Source organism: Paroedura picta, chromosome 3, assembly GCF_049243985.1.
Source record: "Paroedura picta isolate Pp20150507F chromosome 3, Ppicta_v3.0, whole genome shotgun sequence".
NCBI lineage: Eukaryota > Metazoa > Chordata > Lepidosauria > Squamata > Gekkonidae > Paroedura > Paroedura picta.
The window spans coordinates 158,394,980-158,419,976 of NC_135371.1; the positions used below are offsets into that span (position 1 = coordinate 158,394,980).

The 24,997-nt window shown below is 49.4% G+C and overlaps 1 protein-coding gene across 2 annotated transcripts in view; it reads left to right on the plus strand.

The window, feature by feature from the left end:
• AVIL (advillin) overlaps positions 1–24,997 on the plus strand; it is a 42,702-nt gene that overhangs the window by 2,684 nt on the left and 15,021 nt on the right. The window contains exons 1-7 of one of the 2 annotated variants that reach the window (XM_077328950.1): positions 3,831–4,025; positions 15,222–15,321; positions 17,238–17,312; positions 18,447–18,643; positions 20,009–20,117; positions 20,575–20,685; positions 24,011–24,216. In XM_077328950.1, coding sequence (XP_077185065.1) covers positions 15,256–15,321; positions 17,238–17,312; positions 18,447–18,643; positions 20,009–20,117; positions 20,575–20,685; positions 24,011–24,216 — 764 coding nt within the window. In that variant the 5' untranslated portion in view covers positions 3,831–4,025; positions 15,222–15,255. Of the gene's footprint in view, positions 1–3,830; positions 4,026–15,221; positions 15,322–17,237; positions 17,313–18,446; positions 18,644–20,008; positions 20,118–20,574; positions 20,686–24,010; positions 24,217–24,997 lie in introns of those variants that run through there. The other variant, XM_077328951.1, reaches the window with a different exon arrangement.

Sequence of the window (24,997 nt, forward strand, 5' to 3'; positions counted from 1 at the left end):
TCCCCACAACAGTCACCCTGTGAGGTAAGTTTGGCTAAGAGATCTCTAAGAGAACTGCTCTGTAAGAACAACTCTAAGAGAACTGTGACTGGCCCAAGGTTACCCAGCTGGTTGCATGTAGAGGAGTGTGGAATCCAACTGGGTTCTCCAGTTTAGAATCTGCCCCTCTTAACCATTGTACTATGTTGGCTCTTGTAGGTCTCCCTAGAATCCTCTCCCATCACAAAAGTACAGTTCCCAAGGTTTTCTGGGTAGAAGGAATGGTGGTCAACCATGTTTGTTTCTGAGGTATAGATATGTTTGTGTAACGTTTTTGCATTATCCATCTATTTCTCTTTGACTAAAAACAGTAGATATCTGATGGACTATCTAACATTCTGTACAAATTCAGCATGGGTAATGAGATTACAGCTTGTTGTAATGGTATTATCTTTATGAAGGACTGCTGTGGAGAAAATTAGTTTCTTAAAAGCAGAATCACGTTAACTATATCATGTTCAAAACAATACCTTGGATTTTTTACTTTACCGAGTCTGTATGGGTTCCGCATGGAGGGCATTTGGGAACACACACAATAACTTAAAGCCATCTGAATGCACAAGTTGTGGGATCTCTTCCTGGATATCAACGCACATTTGGATCCAAAGCCTTCAGTGTGGTCCCATTTGCATTACAAAATGTGAACAAGGCTAATCATTTACATCCTCGTTATAATGCAGCCAGAAACCCTCTTCCCACTCCAAGGCCTAGTGTGGCATGCACCTTTCCAGACATTTGGTCTGGAGCCATGTAACTGCCCTGCCTTATAACCGGATCTTGTAAAAGCTTGAAGCTGCCTAAAAAATATTTTCTCTGCTTTTAAGTTCTGATAAAAACAATGGTTAAAAATATGAGAGACAAAAATGTACCCAACCAAAGTAGAAGAAAGAGAAGGAGGAGAAGGAGAAGAGTTGGTTTTTATATGCTGCTTCTCTCTACCTGAAGGAGGTTCAAAGCGGTTCACATTTGCCTTCCCTTTCCTCTCCCCACAACAGACACCCTGTGAGGGGGGTGAGGCTGAGAGAGCCCTGATATTACTGCCTTCCCTTCCCTTTCCCCACAACAGAAACCCTGTGAAGAAGGTGGGGAAGAGAGAGCCCTGATATTACTGCCTTCCCTTTCCTCTCTCCACAACAGACACTCTGTGAGGGAGGTGAGGCTGTGAGAGCCCTGATATTAGTCTTCCCTTTCCTCTCCCCACAACAGACACCCTGTGAGGGAGGGGAGGCTGAGAGAGCCCTGATATTACTGTCTTCCCTTTCCTCTCTCCACAACAGACACCCTGAGAAGGGGGTGAGGCTGAAAGAGCCCTGATATCACTGCCTTCCCTTTCCTCTCCCCACAACAGACACCCTGTGAGGCAGGAGAGGCCGAGAGAGCCCTGATATCCCTGCCTTCCCTTTCCTCTCCCCACAACAGACACCCTGTGAGGCAGGAGAGGCTGAGAGAGCCCTGATATTACAGCCTTCCCTTTCCTCTCCCCACAACAGACACCCTGTGAGGGGGGTGAGGCTGAAAGAGCCCTGATATCACTGCCTTCCCTTTCCTCTCCCCACAACAGACACCCTGTGAGGCAGGAGAGGCCGAGAGAGCCCTGATATTACTGTCTTCCTCCACGCGTAGCCGGCTGGATGACCTTGAGCCAGTCACTGTTCTCTCAGAGCTCTATCAGCCACCACCACCCCTAACAAGGTGTCTGTTATGGCAAGAAGAAGGGTAGAGGATTGTAAGCTGCTTTGAGATTCCTTGGGGGGGAGAGTACAAAATAACAGCTCTTTTTATCACTAATAACTGAAACAACAACCACTCGAGTGGTTTAATGAAAAGAGAAATTTGGTAACCATCATGTTTTTAGAGGCCTCAATTTAGTAATTTAAAAATGTGAGGGATATATATAACTTAAAAATTTGAGGGATCAATACCCCCAAGATCCATTTATATATGGACAACATTCTCATCTTTGAATCTGGCCTGTCCCACATATTCTGCAGACTGGAGCAGAAATCTCACCAATGTCTCTGGCTTTTCACCTGCCTGTGAGCTCATAAATTTTTGATAGGTTCATTTCCCTATAGAACATATATTGCAAACTTTAGCTGACCGCTGAATCTCAGGGACTAACTAAATGTTCCCCAGGTATGGCTGATAGGTATGGTCTGGAATTTCTGTGCTTTATGTATGAGCCATATTTAGACCGGGGTCATGGTGGGGTGGGAGAGTAGGTTTAATCCTTCACCCCTGTGCTAATTTCCTGACCTGGAGCTGCTATTTACTGCACTGTGTCTTGACAGGTAAAGTGACAGGGGAGAAAATCCTTCAGGAAGAACTCTCCCTCCTTCCTATGATGCAAATCAGAATTGGGATTGTGTGCACACAGGAGGCACCCAGCTCCCAGATTGCACCAGCTGCCCTGGGGCATGTGCAAAGTGTAATAAGGCCCAGAAGGGAAGCAATTAACCTGCTGGTTAAGCTAGGACTGCCTTTGCTGCTGTTAACTAGTAAACAGAGGGATCTTTCATGCCTGCAAGGAAGCACAAATAAAATAAGATTCAGAAACTCGTCATTGTAATAGGTTTACCTTTGTCATGACACCAGAGGTATACATTGAAATGCTGGTCATACTGACCCTGAAGTATGAATTGATGACAGTCTGCCAGCAGGAGGAGGGCATCATACAAAGCTACTGAGTGGTTTAAAATTGGTGAATGGAAGGCTGCAAATGGAACTGAAGGATCATCTAATTTTAGGCAGGAGCTGTGGTTCGGGGGTAGAGCTTCTCAGGCCAAATTCCCAGAGCTAACGTTTTGGGTTAGAGCTTCTCACCCCAAAGATCTCAGGGTCCAATCTTTAATATCTTAAAGGATCTTGGGTCTTACGTGTTGAGTACATTACCTGTGACCATGGAGAGATCCTGACAAGGAAGAACAAAGTTTGACTCCAGTGGTTCCTTTAAGACCAACAAAGTTTTATTCAAAATCTGAGCTTGAGACTAGACAGAGTCTTGGTAAAAGGCAGCGTCCTGTGGTCCCTGCTTGGGAAAAGACCCCTGATTCATCCCTGCATAGCTTTATTGCAGTTGGCAGCCCTAAATGGAGACACGCAGTCCTGTTAGCAGATGTATCCATCAAGTTCAGCGGGGCTGCAATAAAAATCTCAGTGCCAAAGAACATCTGGGCCAGCTGTGTATCCCAACACCTCCTTCAGTGTACAGGGAGGAACGCGCAAAGGCTGTTTCTCCCATAACAACAGTGTATCTGTGCAAGTGCCATGGGATGCTTCCTGTGGGACATTTGTTTTTTTTTTAAGAGTTGCATAAGAATGGAAATTGACACCAAGTTGGCAGGACTCAGCAGCCAACGAGACTTTCATATCCGACTTGCATCTTCCCTGCAAAATCCTCATGGATCCCTTCCCGTTCTTGTGTAACATTTTCCGTGTGTGTGTCTGCGCACGTGTCTCTGTAGAAAATATTCTAACGCTCTCCTGCTAGCAGAGAGCATTAGCAATGGAGCCATCCCTAAGCCGTAAGGGGTTGCCTGGGATTTTTGCAGAAGGTTAAGTTCAACTCCCAGCATACCTAGAAGGAATAGGCAGCCTGGCTGAAGGGCATGTGAAGATGGGCCCCTCCCTTGCCAAAGGAAGAAGGAGCTGGACAATTCTTTCAGAAGCAGGTCCAAGCAGCTGAACCCCTAGCACTTAAGCAAGTCCAACCCTGCCTGTTTCTGGCTAATCAATCCCAGCTGTTGGGCTTCCTCCAAGCCCAGCAAAACAGTCTACAGCCTGGATTCTTCCCCGCGTCGAAATCCTGCCATCTGGTTCCAATGAGTGAACAATTGAAGGGTATGGAGGGGGAAGGGTGCAGGATGCTTTTATGGTTTTGGCTTCTCTGAGCCTGCCTGGTCTCCCAGAATCCTTCACTCTTCTTGGAGTGTGCCACTCCCTGCCGGGTTAAGAAGAAACCAGCAGTGAATGCTTCACAGTGACGGGTAAGTATCTGCATGTTCCCCCTTCCCATGTTTCATAGGTGGGTCTGAGGTCCGCGTGGTCAGAACAAGGCAGGAGGCTCTGTCTCTCTGCGAGGTGGACATTTGGCCTCACTGAGACCCCTGATGCATCCAACAGCTGACTGTTAAAAACGAATAGGGGGTAGGGCCTTTCTGGAAGCAGAACCCTGCCAATGTGTCTGTGCTGGCTGTGATTACTTAGCAGTGAAAGAAAAACAATTTGGACATGCTCAGAGAGATGCTTTCTTATCACTCCATTTGCTCCAAGGCACAGGAAAGGCAGATTCCCAGTCTGAACCTGACTGCAATAGGAAACAGACGTGGAGGGAAATACAAATGCTAAAGGTGTGATTGATGTGGGTCGCATTCCTGTGGCAGGGACCTCGGAGTCCCATTGACAGAGAAGGCTGTCTTCTGTTGAGTCAGTGCATTGGTCTACCAAAGTCCGTGTTGCCTCCTCTGCCTGGCAGTAGGGTCTCCACTCAGTCCAGAAGTTTTCTCACGTTATTTGCTACCTGGCCCTTTATAACTTCAACTTTAAAAAAAACTGCAGGATTTGTTAGCTTTCCACAGGGCCTGTAAAACGGAGCTCTTCCACCAGGTCTATGGTTGAGGCTGGGGTCAGCTAATCAGCCCCCAGGACTTGGAATGTACGCTACTCCCCTATCCTTTCCTCTTCACCTCTTTGATAATGGGGGGAAGGATGGGATTTTTAGCCGTCATGTTAGTAGATTGATTTTTTAATGGGAATTTTAATGGGGTTAGTTGTTGTGGCCCGCCTCGAGCCTGTCGGGAGAGGTGGGAAATAAATCTAAATAATAATAATAATAGTAGTAGTAGTAGTAGTAGTAGTAGTAATAATAATAATAATAATAATAATAATAATAATAATAATAATAATAATAATTTGTGGATTCAATTTACCGGATTTACTAGAGAATTAGCTGCCGAACCGCGGTGCGATTCGCTCTCCGACTCATGCTGCTCAGCTGCCATGGTTATAACCGCAGAAATTATAGGAACAGAAGGGTAGGACCCAGAGAAAAATACAAAATAGTAAGTCAACCAAAGGACACTGGGACACCTATATGGAAATCGCTGAATTCAGCATAGCAAGTAGATAGACAAGGAGTCTTTGGTCTTCAATTACAATTTCTTTAGTGAGCAGTGTAATTTAACGACTCTCAACGACTCTCTCTTAAAAAATTGGAAAAATTATTAAACCATGTCATGAAATCAATACAATAGGATATTCGATTCTAGTAGAATAATTTCAGCAGCCAAACACTGTAAAACCAGACAAATATATTAAGAAGATATAGAGCAACAAAAAACAAGGGACTACAGAATTCTAACATTTTATCAATACAAATATTATTTTATGCTTAATTACTAACCATTGTTTTGTATATTTTTGTTTTAAAGCTTTTGAAACCCCTTGATAAATCTCTGTTTAATGAAACATTGCGGAAATCTTTAAAGAATACTGCTCATTAAAGAAATAATAATTGAAGATTGAAGAGTCCTTGTTTATCTAATTGCTACACTGGATTCAGCGATCTTATATTACCATATAGCTGTCCTTTGGTTTGGTGTAGTGGTTAGGAGTGCAGACTTCTAATCTGGCGAGCCAGGTTTGATTCTGCACTCCCACACATGCAGCCAGCTGGGTGACCTTGGGCTCGCCACAGCAATGATAAAGCTGTTCTGACCGGGCAGTGATATCAGGGCTCTCCCAGCCACACCCACTTCACAGGGTGTCTGTTATGGGGAGAGGAGAAAAGCAGCATATAAGAACCAACTCTTCTTCTTCTTCTTCTTCTTCTTCCTCCTAATGGTTATGGCCACAGTGTATGTGGCTGCCCCATAAAATAGGAATCGGCTCTTGAAAATTATGGAGACTGGCCAAGAAGTATTTTATAAAGGAAGCCCATGAGCTCTCTATGTGCTCTCTCAGTGCATAACCAGCATCCTCCATGCTAGACCAACACTCCCAAAGGGATGCCATGATGTATGTGTATCGGGGGAGGGGGGGGAGTAATGTCTCTCTTCCCTCTTCTGAAGTTCCAGAGTTATGTGAAAAGGGGCATCCATTACTCCCATGTATTTGTTGATTGCATTTTATTTACACTGTTGATTGTCCATCTTTCTCACTGGGGCTCAAGGCTGCTTTACCCAGTCGACAAGATGGGACCACTTCCATAAACAAGGAAATAGAATATGGGTTGTAGAACCAACCAGAAATCTAAAAGAAGGAGAAGAAAAGAACCCAAGCAAAGCAAGATTGTTAACACAACCCATTCAACGACACAAAATTACACAACAGCACCCAGCCTGCAGCAATCTATACACCAAGCTTTCTCAACCAGGGTGTCATGAAACCCTGGGGCTTCTTGATAGCCCTGGAAGGGTTTCTCGAATGGGTGGGAGTTCATTAATTTTTAACATATTTTAAAAATGTGTTAAACATTTGTCAGGTGATACGATCATAAGCGCTTTACATAAAGATTGAAGGGCACAGGCAATAGAAGTACGCCCTGTGGGAACCCACGGGATAGGTCCCCTGCAGGTGATAAACACATGAAGCTATGTTGTAATGAAGAAGGCCATTGGTCTTTCTGGCTTAATGTTGTCTGCTTCAACTGGCCATGGCTTCCAAGATCTCCAGGGCCTGAACCTGAGGCTTTCTACATACAGAGCAGGTGCTCTACACCAGGGGTAGTCAACCTGTGGTCCTCCAGATGTCAATGGACTACAATTCCCATGAGCCTCTGCCAGCATTTGCAAATGGGAATTGTAGTCCATGAACATCTGGAGGACCACAGGTTGACTACCCCTGCTCTACACTGAACTACAACTCCTCTCCAACTTGGCAGTTCTTTAGCACGTAAAGGAACTAAGTGACTTCCCTTTCATGGTACATCCTGTTTCTCCTGCTCGGGAGGGCCAGCCTGACCTTGTCTAACGGTAGGATAGCCTTTGGCTATGCATGATTTCCACGGAAGTTCTCTGCATTGCAGGAACAAAGAGGTTTCTTCTTGATACAGAGAATTGCCTAATAAGCTTGGATGTCTGTTGGGGTCAAAGAAGCTCAACCAGGCTTGATGGAGAGGACAAGACAAGAGGCCGTGGCTGCCCTGGACAGTGAGAGGGCATGAGCTCACATTAGTTTCCATTGCTAGCGCTGTCCAAGAGCTAAAAGGAATGAGAAGCAAAAATCAATGAAGCAGCATCAATAAAATGCATTAAAGCCCATTTGAAGATCTGTAATGCGGTTCAGTTACAGCCTGTATATTGTCGTGGTTCGGTCCTTGGTGGCTTGGGAACCGGACCGAACCCCGCCATCAGAGGCGCCCGCGATCACGGAGGTAGGGCATGGTGATCATAGGCAAGCCGGCAGCTGGGCGCCCCACCCGATCGTTGAGGTGGCAATGGCCGCTAAAGAACCTCAATGTCCCCCTCCACCTTTTGACAAGGGCCCGGAGATGGCCCTTTGTTCCAGGAAAATGGGCCATCAGGAACCCCGGAAAACCTCGCATATGTGCATGAGTCATGATTGTATCAGCATGTTCCCTCCGCAAGTACTGGGTGGGGCAATACAGCCTAAGGAGGTGGGTTTTGTATAAAAGGGAGCTTCCACCTGGAGTTCGGTGGAAGCTCTTACTCCATACCAGCGGACTCCACGTTGCTGAAATAAAGCTTGTTCCTGTTGTATCGTTCACCAGGCCTGGCGTGACGTTTTCTTCAAAAGGGGCACCCTGTTTTTTCAGTTAGCAAGCGGGTCCCCGACATCGTAAGAGCTTCCCACCGAACTCCAGGGTCGGCATCGCATCCGAGCGCTTATCGGGACGGATCCAGAGATGGCGTTTTCAAGCAACGGGGCGGTCTCGACCCCCACGAACCCCGGGAACATGAGTTTAATGTCCCCGGGAGATTTCCTCCGAAAATCGGGGGGCCAGGAGCAGCTGTCCGGGACCCCGAGACCCTCGGCAGCGGCGGCCAAGGGAAGGCGCCGGGCCATGGGGTTCCCAAGCACGGCGGGGAGCGCGCCGAGGTCTGGGGGGTTGGCCCCAACCTGGGACACCCAGCTGAGGCAGGCGCTTCGCCCGGTAGGACCTGAGGAATCCCTAGAGGACCTGCGGCGGGCCATGGCGGACTTGGCCAGGCGCTTGCAGGCAGCTGAAGCCCGTGAGCAAGCTCGGGCCAGGCCCGGAGGGACTGGTAATACAACGGCGGAGGGGATCGCGTCGAGTGAGGACGTCTCCAGCGACGAGGACGAGCCCGGCACTGGTGAGCGGGCCCCGGACCCCGACCCGGAGCAGTTTTCAGTCCCGAGTAGGCGAGACGGCCAGCGGAGAGGCGAGACAGCAGAGGATCTCGGGGGAGCGGGTGAGCCGACGGGGCGGCGAGAGCCGGACCAACGCAGGAGCGACGTGCAAGGCAGGGAGCGGCACGGCATCGTTGGGCAAGTTGGTAGCCGGTGGAGCGGAGCAGGACGAGACGGCGGACGCCGAGAATCCCGGATCCGGAGGGGGTCGGACTACTCTCCAAAACGTTCCCCCCCAGAGCTTAAGGCGCGTTTCGACGGGACGCCGGACGACCTCCCGCAGTTCCTCCTCCACGCGCTGACGCATGCCCGGAGGTATGGAGACCGGTATGAGGACTCCGAGGACTTGGTCTGGGGGGTGGCCTCGTGTCTCCAGGGCAAGGCGGGTCAGTGGTACCTAGGGTTGGCCGAGCGCGGCGACCCGGCAACTCGGGACCTGCAGGACTTCGTGGTCGCGCTCCGCCGACGATTCCAGGACCCCCAGGCTGAGGACAAGGCAAAGAGTCGGATCAAGGGACTTCGACAGGGTACTAGGGGGGTTATGGACTATATAGACATTTTCCGGAGGGAAGCAGGCAAGGTGTTCTCCTGGAACGAGGAGACCCAAATCGAGTACTTCCGGGAGGGCCTTAACCCGAAGCTCAGGGAATGGGCCGTGATCAAGGGGACGGAAGAAGATCTGTCTACACTGGAGGGGTGGTGTTTTGTGGTCGCCAAGCTGGAAGCCAGCCTGGGTTGGGCCGCCGCACCCCCCCGGGAGGCCAAAGGCGGGTCAGCCGAGGCGCCGAGACCGGGCCCCGACAACTCTCGCCCCAAACGACCCCCGAACCCCGAGCGGGAAAGGAGACGCCGGGAAGGTCTGTGCCTGAAATGCGGGGGGTCAGGACATTTCGCAGCAGCGTGCCAACGGCAAGGGGGGGAGGACCGCGGGCTCTCCCAGGGGGGAGGTGCGACACGCCCCCAGCAGGCACGCCGGGCGGAGGACCTCCGCAACGAACCGGGAAGCGCCCAGGCGACGGGAAACGGCCAGGACCTGCTGTAGACGGCGCCGGGCAGCAGGTCCCGCGGTGCGAGGGAAAACCCCTACAGCATGAGGCGCGACCTCCGAACGTGGTAATTTTAGAGCTCCGGAACCCGGAGAACGGACTAAGTTGGGTGGGGGAGGCTCTTTTGGACTCTGGATGCGACCACAGCATGGTCCACCCCCAGATAGCCCGGGCTTTGGGGCTACCGAAGCGCATTCGGAAGGTTCCCCTGGTTTTCGTCCAGATGGACGGCAGCCCGATTCAGGGGGGACCTTTCGGGGAGGAGGTGGGTCCTATCGCCATCCACATAGGGGACCACCAAGAGCTGCGGTGGCTGATCCAGGTCCCCGTAGCGGGATATCGGGCGGTGTTGGGCCTGGATTGGCTGAAGGAACACAACCCCGTGGTGGACTGGCGGGCGGGGACCCTGAAGTTCGACTTGACGGTGGGTGCACGGCATCGGGTCCCCCACGAGAATTCCAGCCACAAGAGGACGGCGGCGCGTCCCAGGGGAGCGGCGGCGGCGCAGCAGGAGATACCAGAGCCCGAGGTCCCGCCAGAGTACCGAGACCTCGCAGCCGTTTTCAGCGAGCGGGAAGCGGACGAGCTACCCCCACACCGCCGCACGGACTGCGCTATCAACATCCCAGAGGGGGCGGTACTACCCAAAGGGCGCATCTACAAGATGAGTGAGGGTGAGCTCAAGGACCTCCGGGAGTTTTTGGGTAAAAATCTGGCCCGAGGTTTCATCCGGCCCGCTTCCAGTCCCATGGGAGCTCCAGTCTTGTTCGTCCGGAAAAAGGATGGGTCCCGACGGCTGTGCCAGGACTACCGGGGCCTCAACGCCATCGCAGCGGGGAACGCTTACCCCCTCCCGCTGATCCCGGATTTGCTGGCCCGGCTGGGCAAAGGGGCTCTGTTCACTAAGCTGGACCTAAGGGAGGCGTACTACCGGGTACGCATCCGGGAGGGGGATGAGTGGAAAACAGCGTTTAACTGTCAATTGGGACAATTCGAATTTAAAGTGATGCCGTTCGGTTTAAGCGGGGCACCTGGGGTTTTCATGAGTCTAATTAATGAGGTGTTGCAGGACCTTCTGTTTCAGGGGGTGGTTGTTTATTTGGATGACGTCCTGATCTACAGCCAAGATCCCCAAGAGCACGTGACCCTGGTGAGGGAGGTGTTAAAGCGCCTGCTGGCAAACCACCTATACGTGAAGCTGGCTAAGTGCGAATTCCACCGTCCCTCCCTGGACTATTTGGGCTACCGCATCTCAGCCCAGGGCATAGCTATGGACCCCGAGAAGGTGCAGGCGGTGCTGTCCTGGGAAAGGCCCCGCACCCGGAAACAGCTACAAAGCTTCCTGGGGTTTGCTAACTTTTTTAGAGGCTTCATCCCCAGATACTCCTCCGTAGTGGCTCCCCTCACGGACTTGCTAGGTACCAAGGGGAGAGGTCCTCGCGCCACGCGGCCCAGCGCAGCGCTCGGCTGGAATGAGAAATCGGAGGCAGCGTTCCTGGCCCTCAAGCAAGCTTTCGCGTCTGAGCCCACGCTGCTGCACGTCGACCCAACCCAGCCGATGGTGGTACAAGTCGACGCCAGCGACGCAGCAGCCGGGGCGGTTCTCCTGCAGCGAGACAAGGCGGGACAGCTGAGGCCGGCGGCCTACCTCTCACGAAAATTCGCCGAAACGGAGCGGAACTGGTCTACCTGGGAGAAGGAGGCGTTTGCGATTAAGTTCGCCCTCACCGAATGGCGGCATTGGCTGGAGGAAACAGAGGAGCCGTTCGAGGTCTGGACAGATCACAAGAATCTGGAGGCGCTCCGGCAACCGCGATCCCTGAACGCCAAGCAGATGAGGTGGGCGGAGTTCTTTTCGCGGTACAATTTCAAGCTTGGTCACATCCCCGGCAAAGAGAATTTCCTCGCGGACGCCCTCTCCCGTCTGCCGCATTATGGGGAGGGGTACGCTCCCTGCACCAGGTCCGTGTTTGGTGAGGAGCAGCTGGGACGGGGGGTCGTCACTAGGCGTCGGGCCAGGGAGGAATGGGAGCCCGACCCGGCGACCGCCCCGCTCCGAGACCGCCTAGTGGCAGCCTACGGGACAGACGAGGAGCTGGCTGAGCTCCGGGACTCTTTGATTTTGGACTCCGGTCTCTGGCGGAGGGGGGAGGCTGTCTACGTCCCGGAAGGGCTACGACGGGAAGCCCTCAGCCTCTGCCACGATGCTAAGACCGCCGGGCACTTCGGTTTCGTAAAATCCTGGAAGTTGGCCCGGCGGCGGTTTTGGTGGCCCAGTCTGCGGCGGGACACAAAAGCTTACGTCAGTGGTTGTCCTGTCTGCCTGACCTGCAAGCCGGGGGTTGGCAAGCCGAAAGGTCTGCTGCACCCGCTCGAGGTCCCGACCCGGCCGTGGTCAGTGATCTCCATGGACTTTATAACAGACTTGCCTCCCAGCAAGGGGAAAACGGTGATCTGGGTGGTGGTAGATCTATTTTCCAAACAGGCCCATTTCATTCCTTGCGCCAGTGTCCCCAGTGCTTCACAGTTGGCTCGGATGTTCCTGGATCACGTGTTCCGACTGCACGGGCTGCCGGACAAGGTGATTTCCGATCGGGGCTCACAATTCGTGTCCCGGTTTTGGCAAGCTTTCCTGCGCCTGTTAGACATCGAGCAAGGGCTGAGCTCCGCTTACCACCCCCAGACGGACGGGCAGACCGAGCGGGTTAATCAAGTACTGGAGCAGTACTTGCGGTGTTTCGGTTCCTATCATCAAGACACCTGGGTGCCCCTGCTCCCCCTGGCCGAGTTCGCGTACAACAACGCAGACCACAGCAGCACGGAGATGTCGCCTTTTGCCGTCGTCTACGGGACAGACCTGAGACACTTCCCGGAGCTTGGAGAGGTCCCCGCCCGGGAATCGGCCGACCTTCACGAGTGGGGGAAGCGTGCCGGGAGCTGCTGGAAGTCGCTGCAGGAGCAGCTCCACAAAGTCAAGGCAGCGCAGAAAGAGGACGCCGACCGGAAGAGACGACCAGCTGAGGAGATCCGACCGGGGGATCGAGTTTACCTTTCCACCCGGAACCTACGGTTGAATTTGCCCAGCAAGAAGCTAGGCCCTCGGTTTTTGGGGCCTTTCGAGGTCTTGGCCCCGATCAACGAAGTTTCGGTCAAGCTCAAGCTCCCCAAGAACCTCCGGCACATCCATCCCGTCTTTCACGTGAGCCTTCTAAAAAAAACTCCGGACGGTGACGTTTGGCACCCCGTGTTTTCCCCGCCAGCGCCCGAGGTCCTGCCGGGGGGGGAGCACCACGAGGTGGCGGATATCCTGGACTCTAGACTCCACAGGGGGAAGTTGCAGTACCTCGTGGAATGGAAGGACTTCGCTTTGGGGGACCGGGAATGGGTCTGGGCAGCGGACGTCCTTGCGCCCCGACTCACTGAACGTTTCCACAAGCGGTATCCTGGCCGTCCCGGGGGGTTGGAGAATGGACCTTTGGGGGGGCAGAATGTCGTGGTTCGGTCCTTGGTGGCTTGGGAACCGGACCGAACCCCGCCATCAGAGGCGCCCGCGATCACGGAGGTAGGGCATGGTGATCATAGGCAAGCCGGCAGCTGGGCGCCCCACCCGATCGTTGAGGTGGCAATGGCCGCTAAAGAACCTCAATGTCCCCCTCCACCTTTTGACAAGGGCCCGGAGATGGCCCTTTGTTCCAGGAAAATGGGCCATCAGGAACCCCGGAAAACCTCGCATATGTGCATGAGTCATGATTGTATCAGCATGTTCCCTCCGCAAGTACTGGGTGGGGCAATACAGCCTAAGGAGGTGGGTTTTGTATAAAAGGGAGCTTCCACCTGGAGTTCGGTGGAAGCTCTTACTCCATACCAGCGGACTCCACGTTGCTGAAATAAAGCTTGTTCCTGTTGTATCGTTCACCAGGCCTGGCGTGACGTTTTCTTCAAAAGGGGCACCCTGTTTTTTCAGTTAGCAAGCGGGTCCCCGACATATATAGCCTGTATATAAAGGTTCCCCCTTAAGTCTTAAATTGTAAGGCAGATCCTGCTTGGGGGCCACAAAGCATAGGGTAAATGTGACATTTCCCAGAGTGGCTGTACCTAGCAGTTAGATCCAGACACACTTAAAATAAAACATTTCTTTAACTACCTCCAGAGAAGAAAACTAGATGGAGAAAGCAGTTGGCCCTTTGGATGACAAAAGAATAACGGGATTGCTAACGGGAGACAGGGAGATGGCAGAGAAGCTAAATTAATTATTTGAATCTGGGTTCACTGTGGAAAGTGTACCTGAGCCAAGCTACTATTTTCGGGGAGGGAGTCTGAAGGACTGAGCCAGACTGAGGTGAGAGATATAAAGTTTTAAACCTGTTGGGGGAATTAAAAACTAATATGTCTCCGGTTCCTGACGGCATACACCTGAGTGTTCTTAGGAAACTCAAATGTAAGAGCAACTGGTTGGCCACTGTCTGAAACAGGAGTAGCTGGACCTCTGGTTTGATCCAGCAGGGTTCTTCTCATGTCATGTTCGCTGTCTTCCAAGCATCAGAATTGTTATGTTACAGGCACCAAAACTTCAGTGATAACCATGAAAATTGCAGAGATGTGGGATCTTCTGACCTCTGCAGGTCATCTCCACCACTGGCTTCCTTCTTCTTTGACTATCTGGTTTCAGAAAAGATCTCGAGATGCCCCATTCAAGCCAGCATGGATATGGTGTCCCAAATCTGCAGCTCTTCAACACACAGAGCTGTGGGCTGCATACATGCAGTTTTATGAGAGGGTTCTGTGTGCTTAGCTGTTGGAAGAAAGGACCGCAGGTGGGTTAGGAGAAGGAACCAGAGGGTACTGCAAGTCTACAAGGAAATCTAAATTCAAAGTGCTGAAGTTAACCTTTAGCCGAAACAGTTTGTGACTAGAAGAACTGAAGGGCCAACACTTGTATGAGTCTGCCTTTTAAATTCTCCTCTGGTGCCCTGCTCTGCATACCTACATCATTAGCTGAAATAAGATGGGCAGGTAACACAAAACAGAGCTTTTCCAGACTTGGGAATGAATTGCAATCATTCAAACACCAGTAGGGATGCTAATCCCCGGATGGGACCTAAAGATCCCCTGGAATTATAGCTAAAGAGATCAGTTCCTCTGGAAAAAAATGGCTGCTTTGGAGGGTGGACTTCATAGCATTATACTCCCAATTCCCACCCACTACTGGCTCCACCCCCCCCCCAAAGTCTCCAGGGATTTCCCAACCCAGAGCTGGCAACCCTAAGTATGAGCCAAACGTGTTCCTTTCGTATCTCTGGGGCACGAGCCATGAAAAAAAAGCCCCACTTTGTTCTTTTTACATAGCTCCACCTCTTCATCTACATAGGCCCATTCTTCGTCTTGTTTTTGGGTCATGCTAAAGTGTGACAGAGTGTGTGTCTATGATGAGCAAAAGACACTCCATAGGAAGAAGCATCAACCTAAGCCAGTGATGAACTATCCTGAATGCATCACATCCCTTGCCGATTCAGTTGCTTATTGGGAAAACCAACCAGCCAACCCATTTGAAAGGGATTGTGTCACGACTATAGACAATAGTTCTGCAGAAGGAAAATTGATACGTTGTTGATCTTTGTGAAAGAATGACCAATAAAGTAATCACTATAGAAAACATACATTGAATCTTCTCATTGTCACAGGCCGAAATGGGAGAGATCACCAGCCACCCAGAGCATAGTTTGAATAAAAATTGCATTGCCCCCGGAGCAGCATTCCACATTTTCCTCTTGATAACAGGCAGAACTTTTTGTTCTTGTTTGGCAGGTATAACAGAATATTCTAAAAACTGGAAGCCACCATGGCTCTGACAAGCGCTTTTAGGGCTGTTACCAAGACGCCTGGACTGGTCATCTGGAGAATTGAGGTGAGGCAAGGCAGTTGGTCAATGTCAAGTGGGAATTTGACATCCTACATGTGAAAGAACTATCTTCCGTTTGCAGATAACCCTGTTGTGAATATACTGTTTACTTGTTAGTTTCATGTGAGTAGCTGTGTTAGTCTGCAGTAGCAGAACAAAACTGGAGTCCAACAGAATCTGAGACTAACAAGATTTTTCAGGATTTAAACTTTCAAGAGTCAAAGCTTGCTTTATCAGATGCCCGTATCTGACAAAGTGATCTTCGATCGGGCTTTCTCAACCAGGCTTTCCTGGGGCTGCTTGATGGCCCAAGATGGGTGTCCCCTGATGGCACCTGGGTTTTGACCACTGGGTGACCCAGCATGATGGACTGGATGCACCATTGGTCTGATCCAACAGGGCTTCTCTTAGGTTATGTTCTTAAATATCTACAGAATTTCTTCCTGTCATACTTGCCTGAGTAATTTTTTGCATGCTCTAGTAGCAAGTTGACAAGTCCTGTAATGCATTCTTTACACGGGACACTGCTATTACAAGAACTGTGCCATTGCAATGAGCTTCTGGCTCAAATTCAAAGTGTTAAGACCTTAAAACTTCTTATATTTGGGACATGAGCATCCCCTCATATGTTTCCACCCCCAATGAACTGAGCCTGTAAAATCGGGACTTTCTTCGAGTCCTGTCACTCTGTGAACTAAAACTCAAATCGCACATATATTGGACAGCAATTGTAAATCAACCGTCCCTCATCCATTACTTCAGAAACAAAATATGCGTGTTAAGTGCTCTCAAGCCTCAACTGACTTACGGCAGCCCCAGCAAAGGTGCTTTCAAGACAAGTGATGAACAGAGATAGTTTACCAATGCTTTCCTGCATTTTCCAGGGGGTCATGGCAATTGTAGTCCATGGACATCTAGACAGCCACAGTTTAGCTATCCAGTCTTCCTTGGTGGTCTTCCATCCAAGTTAAGGTAAAGGCAAAGGTATCTCCTGTGCAAGCACCAAGTCATGTCTGACCCTTGGGGTGACGCCCTCCAGCGTTTTCATGGCAGACTCAATACGGGGTGGTTTGCCAGTGCCTTCCCCAGTCATTACCGTTTTACCCCCCAGCAAGCTGGGTACTCATTTTACCGACCTCGGAAGGATGGAAGGCTGAGTCAACCTTGAGCCGGCTGCTGGGATCGAACTCCCAGCCTCATGGTCAGAGTTTCAGACAGCATGTCAGCTGCCTTACCACCCTGCACCACAAGAGGCTTGCTTCCATCCAAGTACCAACCTGCAAAGCTTCCAAGATTTGATGAGATTGGGCTATACCATAGCAACCTTCCTCCCAGAAACACAATACAATAAAATTTAAATCTGGATTTCAGTCTCTCAAATGATGTTGCAAAAGAAGCTGAAACGTGCTTTAAATGGCAAATGGGAATTTGTTCTAATGCTAATGCACATTAGGAAGAGAGCGGTATTGGTGGGAGCCCTTGATCCCAGAAATCGTTCCTGAATGCCATCCACTAGATCTGTACAACAGACTCTTGTAAGAGAGTAATATAAACATTTCTTAACGGTTATGGTTATGATTAGCTGGTATAAATCCATGCAGGTGCTGTCTTTATGATTTCATCCACCATGTTTTAACAATTGTTTTCAATAGTGTTGTGTAGACACCAACAGAATCTTCTAGTTGTTTAGATGTCCCAAACCGGAGTTTTCAGAAGAAATTAAAAATAGGTTCAGATAAACATGTTCAGCACCTCAAGGCTTGGCCAAGGGTGTTGACTTCTACAAAGTGGATAATGTTTAGCCAGCAAGCTAATGCAACCACATAATCCATCTTCCATGCATGATATCCCAAGTGTATTTTCAAGCCCTCAAGTATACTTTGTCTTGCATTCTTAGCAGTGTGTTTGTTTCTTTTCCCCAGAAAATGGATCTGGTGCCATTGCCTCCCAATGCCTATGGCAGCTTCTATGAGGGTGACTGTTACGTTCTTCTCTCGGTAAGGGCATGAGGGTTGGGCCGAGGGTGATGCTGGAGAGCCCTTCTTCTCCTGTTCACTGTGCTTTTCCGGCATTACCCAGGATGCATTTGCAAAAGGGAATTAAACCAATTCTTAGAAGAGAGGTCCATCAGTGGCTATTAGCCATGATGACTAAATGGAACATTTTCAGAGGCTCCAAATACCAGGTGCTGGAAGGGTCTTGGCCTCTGTGCCCTGCTTGTAGACCCCTTAGGGCAGTGATGGCGAACCTTTTAGAGACCCAGGGCCCAAACTGCAACCCAAAACCCGCTTATTTATCGCAAAGTGCCAACACAGTAATTTGACTTGAATACTGAGGTTTTGGGTTAGAAAAAACTCACACATTAACATCTTTTGTCTTAAAAGAAAAACAGAATAACAGAGCCCTTTGTTGCTGGGCTGTTAATTTTTAGGTTTTGTTCCCCCTCCCCCTTTTTTCTCATACCTTTGATTCATATCCAATCACTCAGTTCTAAAGATCGAAGAGCACTTGCATGTAATTTTCCTCTTTCATGGTGTAGACTCCCTATGGTCCCCTATTCTGTTCTGGAGAGTTTGCCAACCACCCAGGGACAAAACTGGTGGAGGGGATGAGAGGGCAGTGGTTGGGGAGGGCTGCAGTTGGAGGGGAACTTAGCAAGTCCCACTCACAAGGTCTGTTTCACAAGCAGGCCTCTTGGATGCAAGTCACCATTTGTACAATGTCAGAGTATTTACACGAGTGTCAATAAATGTCAATGCATTATTTCCAAGCCTTTTGTGCAACAACAAAAAAGACATCGAGAAATGGTGTTGGTGTCCCAGTGACCTGAAGCTGATTCTGGAGCTGCCCCCAGGCCTAACTGCTGGGACCCATTGCTGTTCTTTGTAGTACCTGTGGCACCTCTAGTGGTGGGGAGGAGTCTCTGCAGGGCATGCATGCAGGTTGCTGCTCCAACATTCATGAACTTACTATAAAAGCAGTACCAGGTGGCAAAAACTTGTTCTAGCTGCCCCATTGGGATGAACTTACAGACCTTGAGGCAGCTGCCCTATCTCTGACCTTGACCTGCAGCAGCTCGATCTATGTATGTCCTTATTTCTCTCTGGGGCCTTTGTCTGTCCATCATGCAGACTCGCAAGTCAGGCAGTGGCCTGTCCTATGATATCCACTACTGGATTGGGAAAAGTTCCTCTCAAGATGAGCAGGGCTGTGCTGCCATCTACACCACCCAGCTGGACGACTACCTTGGCGGGGTCCCTGTGCAGCACCGGGAAGTGCAAAATCATGAGTCTGAGCTTTTCAAGGGCTACTTTAAACAAGGCATCATGTGAGTAGGCGGGATTGTTACTTCTTGGCCTGGAGACTTTTTCTTGGGGAACAAGCAGGGGTGCCAGTTCATATTTTGGGGTGGAGTGAAGGTAAGGCTGTCAGCTGGTTGAAAGGCTCACTTTAGCATTATCTCAAAATAAACTGAAAAAACTGTATATTTTAAGAACATTTAATATCTTATAGTAGAAGTAGTGTTATATTTATTGTATATAGCCAAAGGCCTTTACCTGCCAGTCCCCAGGTGGGATGTGGGGATCCCTCAGTTTTACACCTGATCTCCAGGTGACAAAGATCAGTTTCCCCTGGAGAAATTGGCTGCTTTGCAAGGTGGACTCCATAGCATTATACTATAGCCTTATACCCTGCCAAATCCTGCCCACTCCTAGCTCCACCCCCAAAGTCTCTGGATATTTTCCAACCAAGAGCTGGCAACCCTACCTTTCCAAAATGAGAATTAATCCATAAAAGCATAAAACAGAGTATTTCTCGGAATAATGTATAAAACCCGTAAAAATGAAACAAAGTGTGTCACAGCAAGATATATAAGATCAGCATCTCATTAAAAGTACTTCAGGTCAGATCTTCCTGGCAGCCAAAGGAAAAAGTGTCATCAAATGTATCTGATAACAGGTTGGTTAGTTTGTCAGAATCAGAAAGAAGGTATGAGCTGGGGATTATCTTGGCAAGGAATTTGTCTCTAGGTTCTGCATACAAGGAACAAACATACTAGAGGAGAGATCTTCCAAAACTGAATTCCCACAGATACAGTAGTAATATCAAATAATTATCAGTGGGGGGCAGTTGCTCTTTTTATTTTATTTTTTTAAAGAAAAGGTACACTGAAAACGGTTCCCTCAAGGTAGAAGCTTTGTCAGTCATTAGTTCAGAACAATAATCATTCTGTTCAGACATCATACAAAACTCATTGTTTGATTAAACAATTGTTAGTCAGGAATCCCCAACCTTTGAGTCTGAGGACACCTTTGGAATTTTGAGAGGGGGTGGTGAGTGCCACCCTAAAATGGCTGTCACACACGGCAGAGCCAAAATCAAAATGGCTGCTATTGGAGCCATGGAAAATGCCATTATATGAAAAAGAGCAGCCAATAAAACTGGCCCTGCTCACTTGACAATGGCCACATCCACCTTCTGAAAAGCTCGGAAGGAGCCCGCAGGAATAGCAGAAGGTACAACTTTGGGGAACCTTGCCGAAAGAAATCTCAAATTCAATGTGCATGGGTTGGATTAATCTCTGACATGTGTTTCTCTATCAGGAAAACATAATTCATTTGACCTGTGTGGCAGGCTGTTCTCCAGACTTACAGTTCTCCTCCTCCTTTTCTAACTACCCTTCCCCAACCAGCTACAAGAAGGGGGGTGTTGCATCTGGAATGAACCACGTGGAGACCAATGTCTACAATGTCAAGCGGCTGCTGCACGTGAAGGGCAAGAGGAATGTCAGAGCCACAGAGGTGAGCTTCAGCTAAGGCAGGAATGGCCAAACTGTGGCTTTCCGGACAACAGCTGGCAGGGGCTCATGGGAATTGTAGCTCATGGACATCTGGAGAGCCACAGTTTGGCTACCCCTGAGCTAAGGTGTGTTCCTTCCCTGGATCTAAAGAGGTTGATCAACTTCTCTATTGCCCTGAATCGACACCTTCTAGCTCACGGCAGCTTGGATCCAGATCCAGATTAATATTTCCACAGGCACCAGGACTTCTGTCGGCAGAGGACAGTTTATCTGCCACCTCTCTCCCACAACAGCCCCAAATGCCTCCCCAAACCTGTTTAGGAGGATTCAAGGCTGCCACCGTTGAGGAGAGATCAGAAAATCACACGCTGTGGACACTGATGGAAAAGTTACTCTGGACTCAACCTTGCTTCTCTTTCTGCCCTTCTGTGCTCACACACTCTCCCTTCATTCTTTAGGTGGAAGTGAGCTGGGACAGCTTTAATGTTGGCGACGTATTTTTGTTGGATCTTGGCAGAGTCATTGTACAGTGGAATGGACCAGAGAGCAATAAGCAGGAACGAATGAAGGTGGGAAATCTGTCGGTTATGAAAGGGGCGGGAATTTTTGGGCTTCTGCACTTTCTTGAGGTTCTATTAACTTCTTTAATGGGAAAGGTGAAGGGAGGGCAAGGGCTGAACAATTCCTTTCTTGGAGCCAGCTTAGCCTGAAGTATCTTTATTCTGCCCTTCCTAGTTATACTGCAAGAGATTATGGCAATGTATGTAGCTCTTTCCTTCTCTCATCCTTAAAACAACCCTATGACATTCTACAAAGTCCATTATGTCACTCATGTGGACTAGCATCAGATACCTGGGATTTTTGTGCTTGAAATTAATTTCCAGTGCACTGCCTGATTTAGAGTGAAACCCCAGTCTGCGGGGAGAGTGTAAACCTCTCATCCCTGTACCATTTCCCCAAAACGAAACAGCACTGGAGAGCCACTGGGGGAACTGATATGTAATGATGGTTACAGACAAGCAGGGTGTTTAATGAAAAATTCACTTGTGCCTAGCATCATAGGGAAAAATTGTACAATTATCTATTCTGCTGTATGTCCTTTGAAAATGACATTGCTCCATGTCTTGGGGAGTCAACCTCCAAATGGTGAACTACACAGGATAGAGATAGGATTCTAACCTAGTCTAACTAGCTAAGGTGGATGGAAATGCAGGAAAGCATGTCCTGCTCCCACGGGGCATGGTGCCAGGATGGAGGAGTCTGGCAAAGTGTGAGTCAAAAGCGGAAGGAGGGAAGTTTCCCTAAGAGGAGCGATCCACAAATCTGCAGAGCAGTAGCAAGCAGGGATGCTCAGCATCTCAGCCTCTCTCTCTCTCTCTCTGATTCTATGCCAGGCTTTCTCAAGCAGGGTTTCATGAAAGGTTGAAAGGTTTCCCGAATGAGTGGGAATTAATCAATTTTCTATGTATTTTTAAAATGTGTTAAACATGTATTGGACGATATGACCATATACGGTCATGTTGATCCCCAAATGGCTAAGGGTGGGCGTGGAGGGGGTAGGAAGGGGAGGGGTGTGCCCACAGCTATGTTTCGCTCCCATATTCTGTACGATCGCACCACTTCTGGGGTATCTCGAAGCCTGAAGAATGTTTCAGGGGTTTCTCAACAGTAAAAAAGCTGAGAAAGACTGCTCTATGTAGCCCCCTTCTGAAGTCTGAGGCTAAGGGGCAGCATAAAGTCCTTCACTTCCAATAGGGGTGACAATCACACACACACAGAGTAAGTATCTGCCTTCTCCATCTCCCAGCAGTTGCTGGCCAGCCCTACATATCTCAACTGGAGATAACAGGAAGCATAGTATATGAAAAGCAGGAGGTGACTCCATGATTGTTACTAAATCTAAACAGCTATCTCCTTTATTATCTCCCAGTGCACAAAATACGGTCCTCAAGCTGCTACTTGGTGGCTGTCCCCCAGTTTAAGCTAGCTGTCCTGGCATAAACCTGCCCCTGCCTGTTCCCTGAGAAGCCATCTTTAGACATTTTTAGGAAGTGCTACAAGGCTTTTTGTTTGCTAGGGCTTTTAACAGGGTGTAAACCTGGAAGAAGCTTCGGTCCTAGACCCATCCCAGTCAGGCTTCCGGCCTGGCCATGGGGCAGAGACAGCGCTAGTCGCCCTGACGGACGACCTCCGTCGCCAGTTGGATCGAGGCGGGTCGGCACTGCTGATATTATTAGACCTCACAGCAGCGTTCGACACAGTCGATCATGAGCTTTTAGCTCGCCGCCTCATCGATGCTGGAATACGAGGGACAGCCCTTCAATGGCTGATCTCCTTCCTCCAGGATCGTGGACAGAGGGTTGCAATAGGAGAGAAAACATCAGACCGCCAGCAACTTACTTGTGGAGTCCCACAAGGAGCGGTCCTCTCTCCTATCCTATTCAACATCTTCATGCGCCCTCTCGCACAACTGGTACGGAAGTTTGGGCTGGGTTGCCATCAATATGCAGATGACACCCAACTCTTCCTCCTGATGGATGGCCGCCCTGACTCTCCCCAGAAGCATTAGCCAGCTGCCTGGAAGCAGTGACGAGATGGCTCAAGCAGAGTCGTCTGAAGCTCAATCCTTCAAAGACAGAGGTCCTGTGGCTAGGTAGGAAGGGTTCTTGCGAGGAAGCGCGCCTGCCCACCCTGGATGGCGTGCAGCTCTCTACGGCTCACTCCGCCAGGAATCTAAGCGTGATTCTGGACGCCTCCCTCACAATGGAGGTCCAGATCACAAAGGTAGCGCGGCTGGCATTCTACCATCTCCGCCAAGCCAAACTACTAGCGCCCTACCTGGCCCCGGAACACCTAGCCACAGTGATCCATGCGACGGTCACCTCTAGACTGGACTTTTGTAACTCACTCTACGCGGGCCTGCCCTTAGCCCTGACCCGGAAACTACAACTAGTTCAAAATGCAGCAGTCAGGATCCTCACAGCAACACCGTGGAGGTCTCATATCCGGCCTATTCTCCATCAGCTGCAATGGTTACCAGTTAAATTCCGGATCAGACTAAAGGTTCTGGTAATTACCTTCAAGGCCATACGTGGTCAGGGCCCAGTGTACCTGAGGGACCGCCTCCCCGCCTATGCCCCCAAAAGAGCTCTGCGCTCTACTGCCTCCAATCAGCTAAGGATCCCTGGCCCTAAAGAAGTCTGCCTGGTCTCGACCAGGGCCAGAGCATTCTCTGTCCTGGCCCCTACCTGGTGGAACGAGCTCCCAGAGGAGATCAGGGCCCTGACGGAGCTTAAACAGTTCCGCAGGGCCTGCAAAAAGGAGCTCCTCCACCAGGCATTTGGCCGAGACCAGACGTAATCAATCAGCGACCAAGGGCCCCTGCTCCCCCCCACCTCAGAATCTCATCAATAAGCCCTGGACCTGTTTGTATTACTATATTGTTTACTGTTATACTGTGTTGTTATTTGGTTACAATTATTATTTATCAGTTATACATGTTCTACAGACTGTTTTATGTATTGTTCTCTGTTATAATGTAAACTGCCCTGAGCCTCTGGGGAGGGCGGTATAGAAGTATGATAAATAAATAAATAAATAATAAACGACAGGCATCTTTTGGTAGGGGACAGTACCTGAGGGTCTTGCTTTGTTGTCTTTAGATGGTCATGTTTTAATTGTAACTTATAAGCTGCCTTGAACTTCAGAGTAAGGCACAATACAAATAAATAGGCTGAGCATGAAATCGAGCTGTTGGGGAACCAAGGAGGGGACTTAAGGCATTTGTAGCAATCACATAGAACTCCAAATAGGGGTCTGAGAAAGTTTAAAAAAGAAAAAGTTCTGAGCCGGCTGTAGATGTTCATGCTAACCCAGAGGCAATGTCTTCCCTAGGCTATGTTCCTTGCTAAAGATATCCGTGACCGAGAACGCGGGGGACGGACGGAGATCAGGGTGGTGGAAGGTGACGAAGAAAAAGCCAGCCCAGACTTGATGAAGGTTTTGGAGAGCGAACTTGGAGAGAGACCACAGGACCTCAAGCCTGCCATTTCAGATGAAGCAGTAGAGTGGCAGCAGAGAAGCAACATCTCTCTCTATCGGTCTGTGGATAAGATTTTACAGGGTGCACAACTCTGGGTTGGAACATTTTAGGAGATTTGGAGGGTGAAGCCTGTGATGGACAGGTTTTGGGGAGGGGATCTGGGTCATTAGTGGGGTATAATGCCATGGAATCCATCCTCAGGAGCAGACTTTTCCTACGGGGGAACTGATCTTTGTAGCCTGGAGATTAGATGAATTCCGAGAGGCCTTCCGTGGAAGTTGGCCAGCCTAAAATAAGACTTTGTTGTAGTGACTCAGTAACGATACGGATATCATACAGAAGGAGTGTGAAACAGTATTTGTTCATAGAATCTTTTGTGCTGGGGTAGACGGAAGGTAAGGTTGCCAAGTTTGGCTTTCAAAAATATTTCTGCACTTCCCCGATCCTGCTCATCACCCACGTCCAGGCAGAACTATAGGTTGGACCAAGATGCAGAAGTTCTTACACAAAATTCAGTGAGTTAGGAGCAGAACTATGGAGAATTCGGTTAGTTGATGGTGGAGACACAAAGCTCAAAAGTCTTGTGACTCTTGGATGCGGTTTAACACAATCTAGCACAAAAGAGTTGGTAGGTCCATAGATGGGATTTCTTTCTTTCTTTCTTTCTTTCTTTCTTTCTTTCTTTCTTTCTTTCTTTCTTTCTTTCTTTCTTTCTTTCTTTCTTTCTTTCCAAATAAGTTCCGTCCTCTCAATAAAATTATCCTGACACTTAGTCCCTTCACATATCAATCCACCTAATCCAGATTATACTATACTACCCATCAAGCATTGCTGAATAA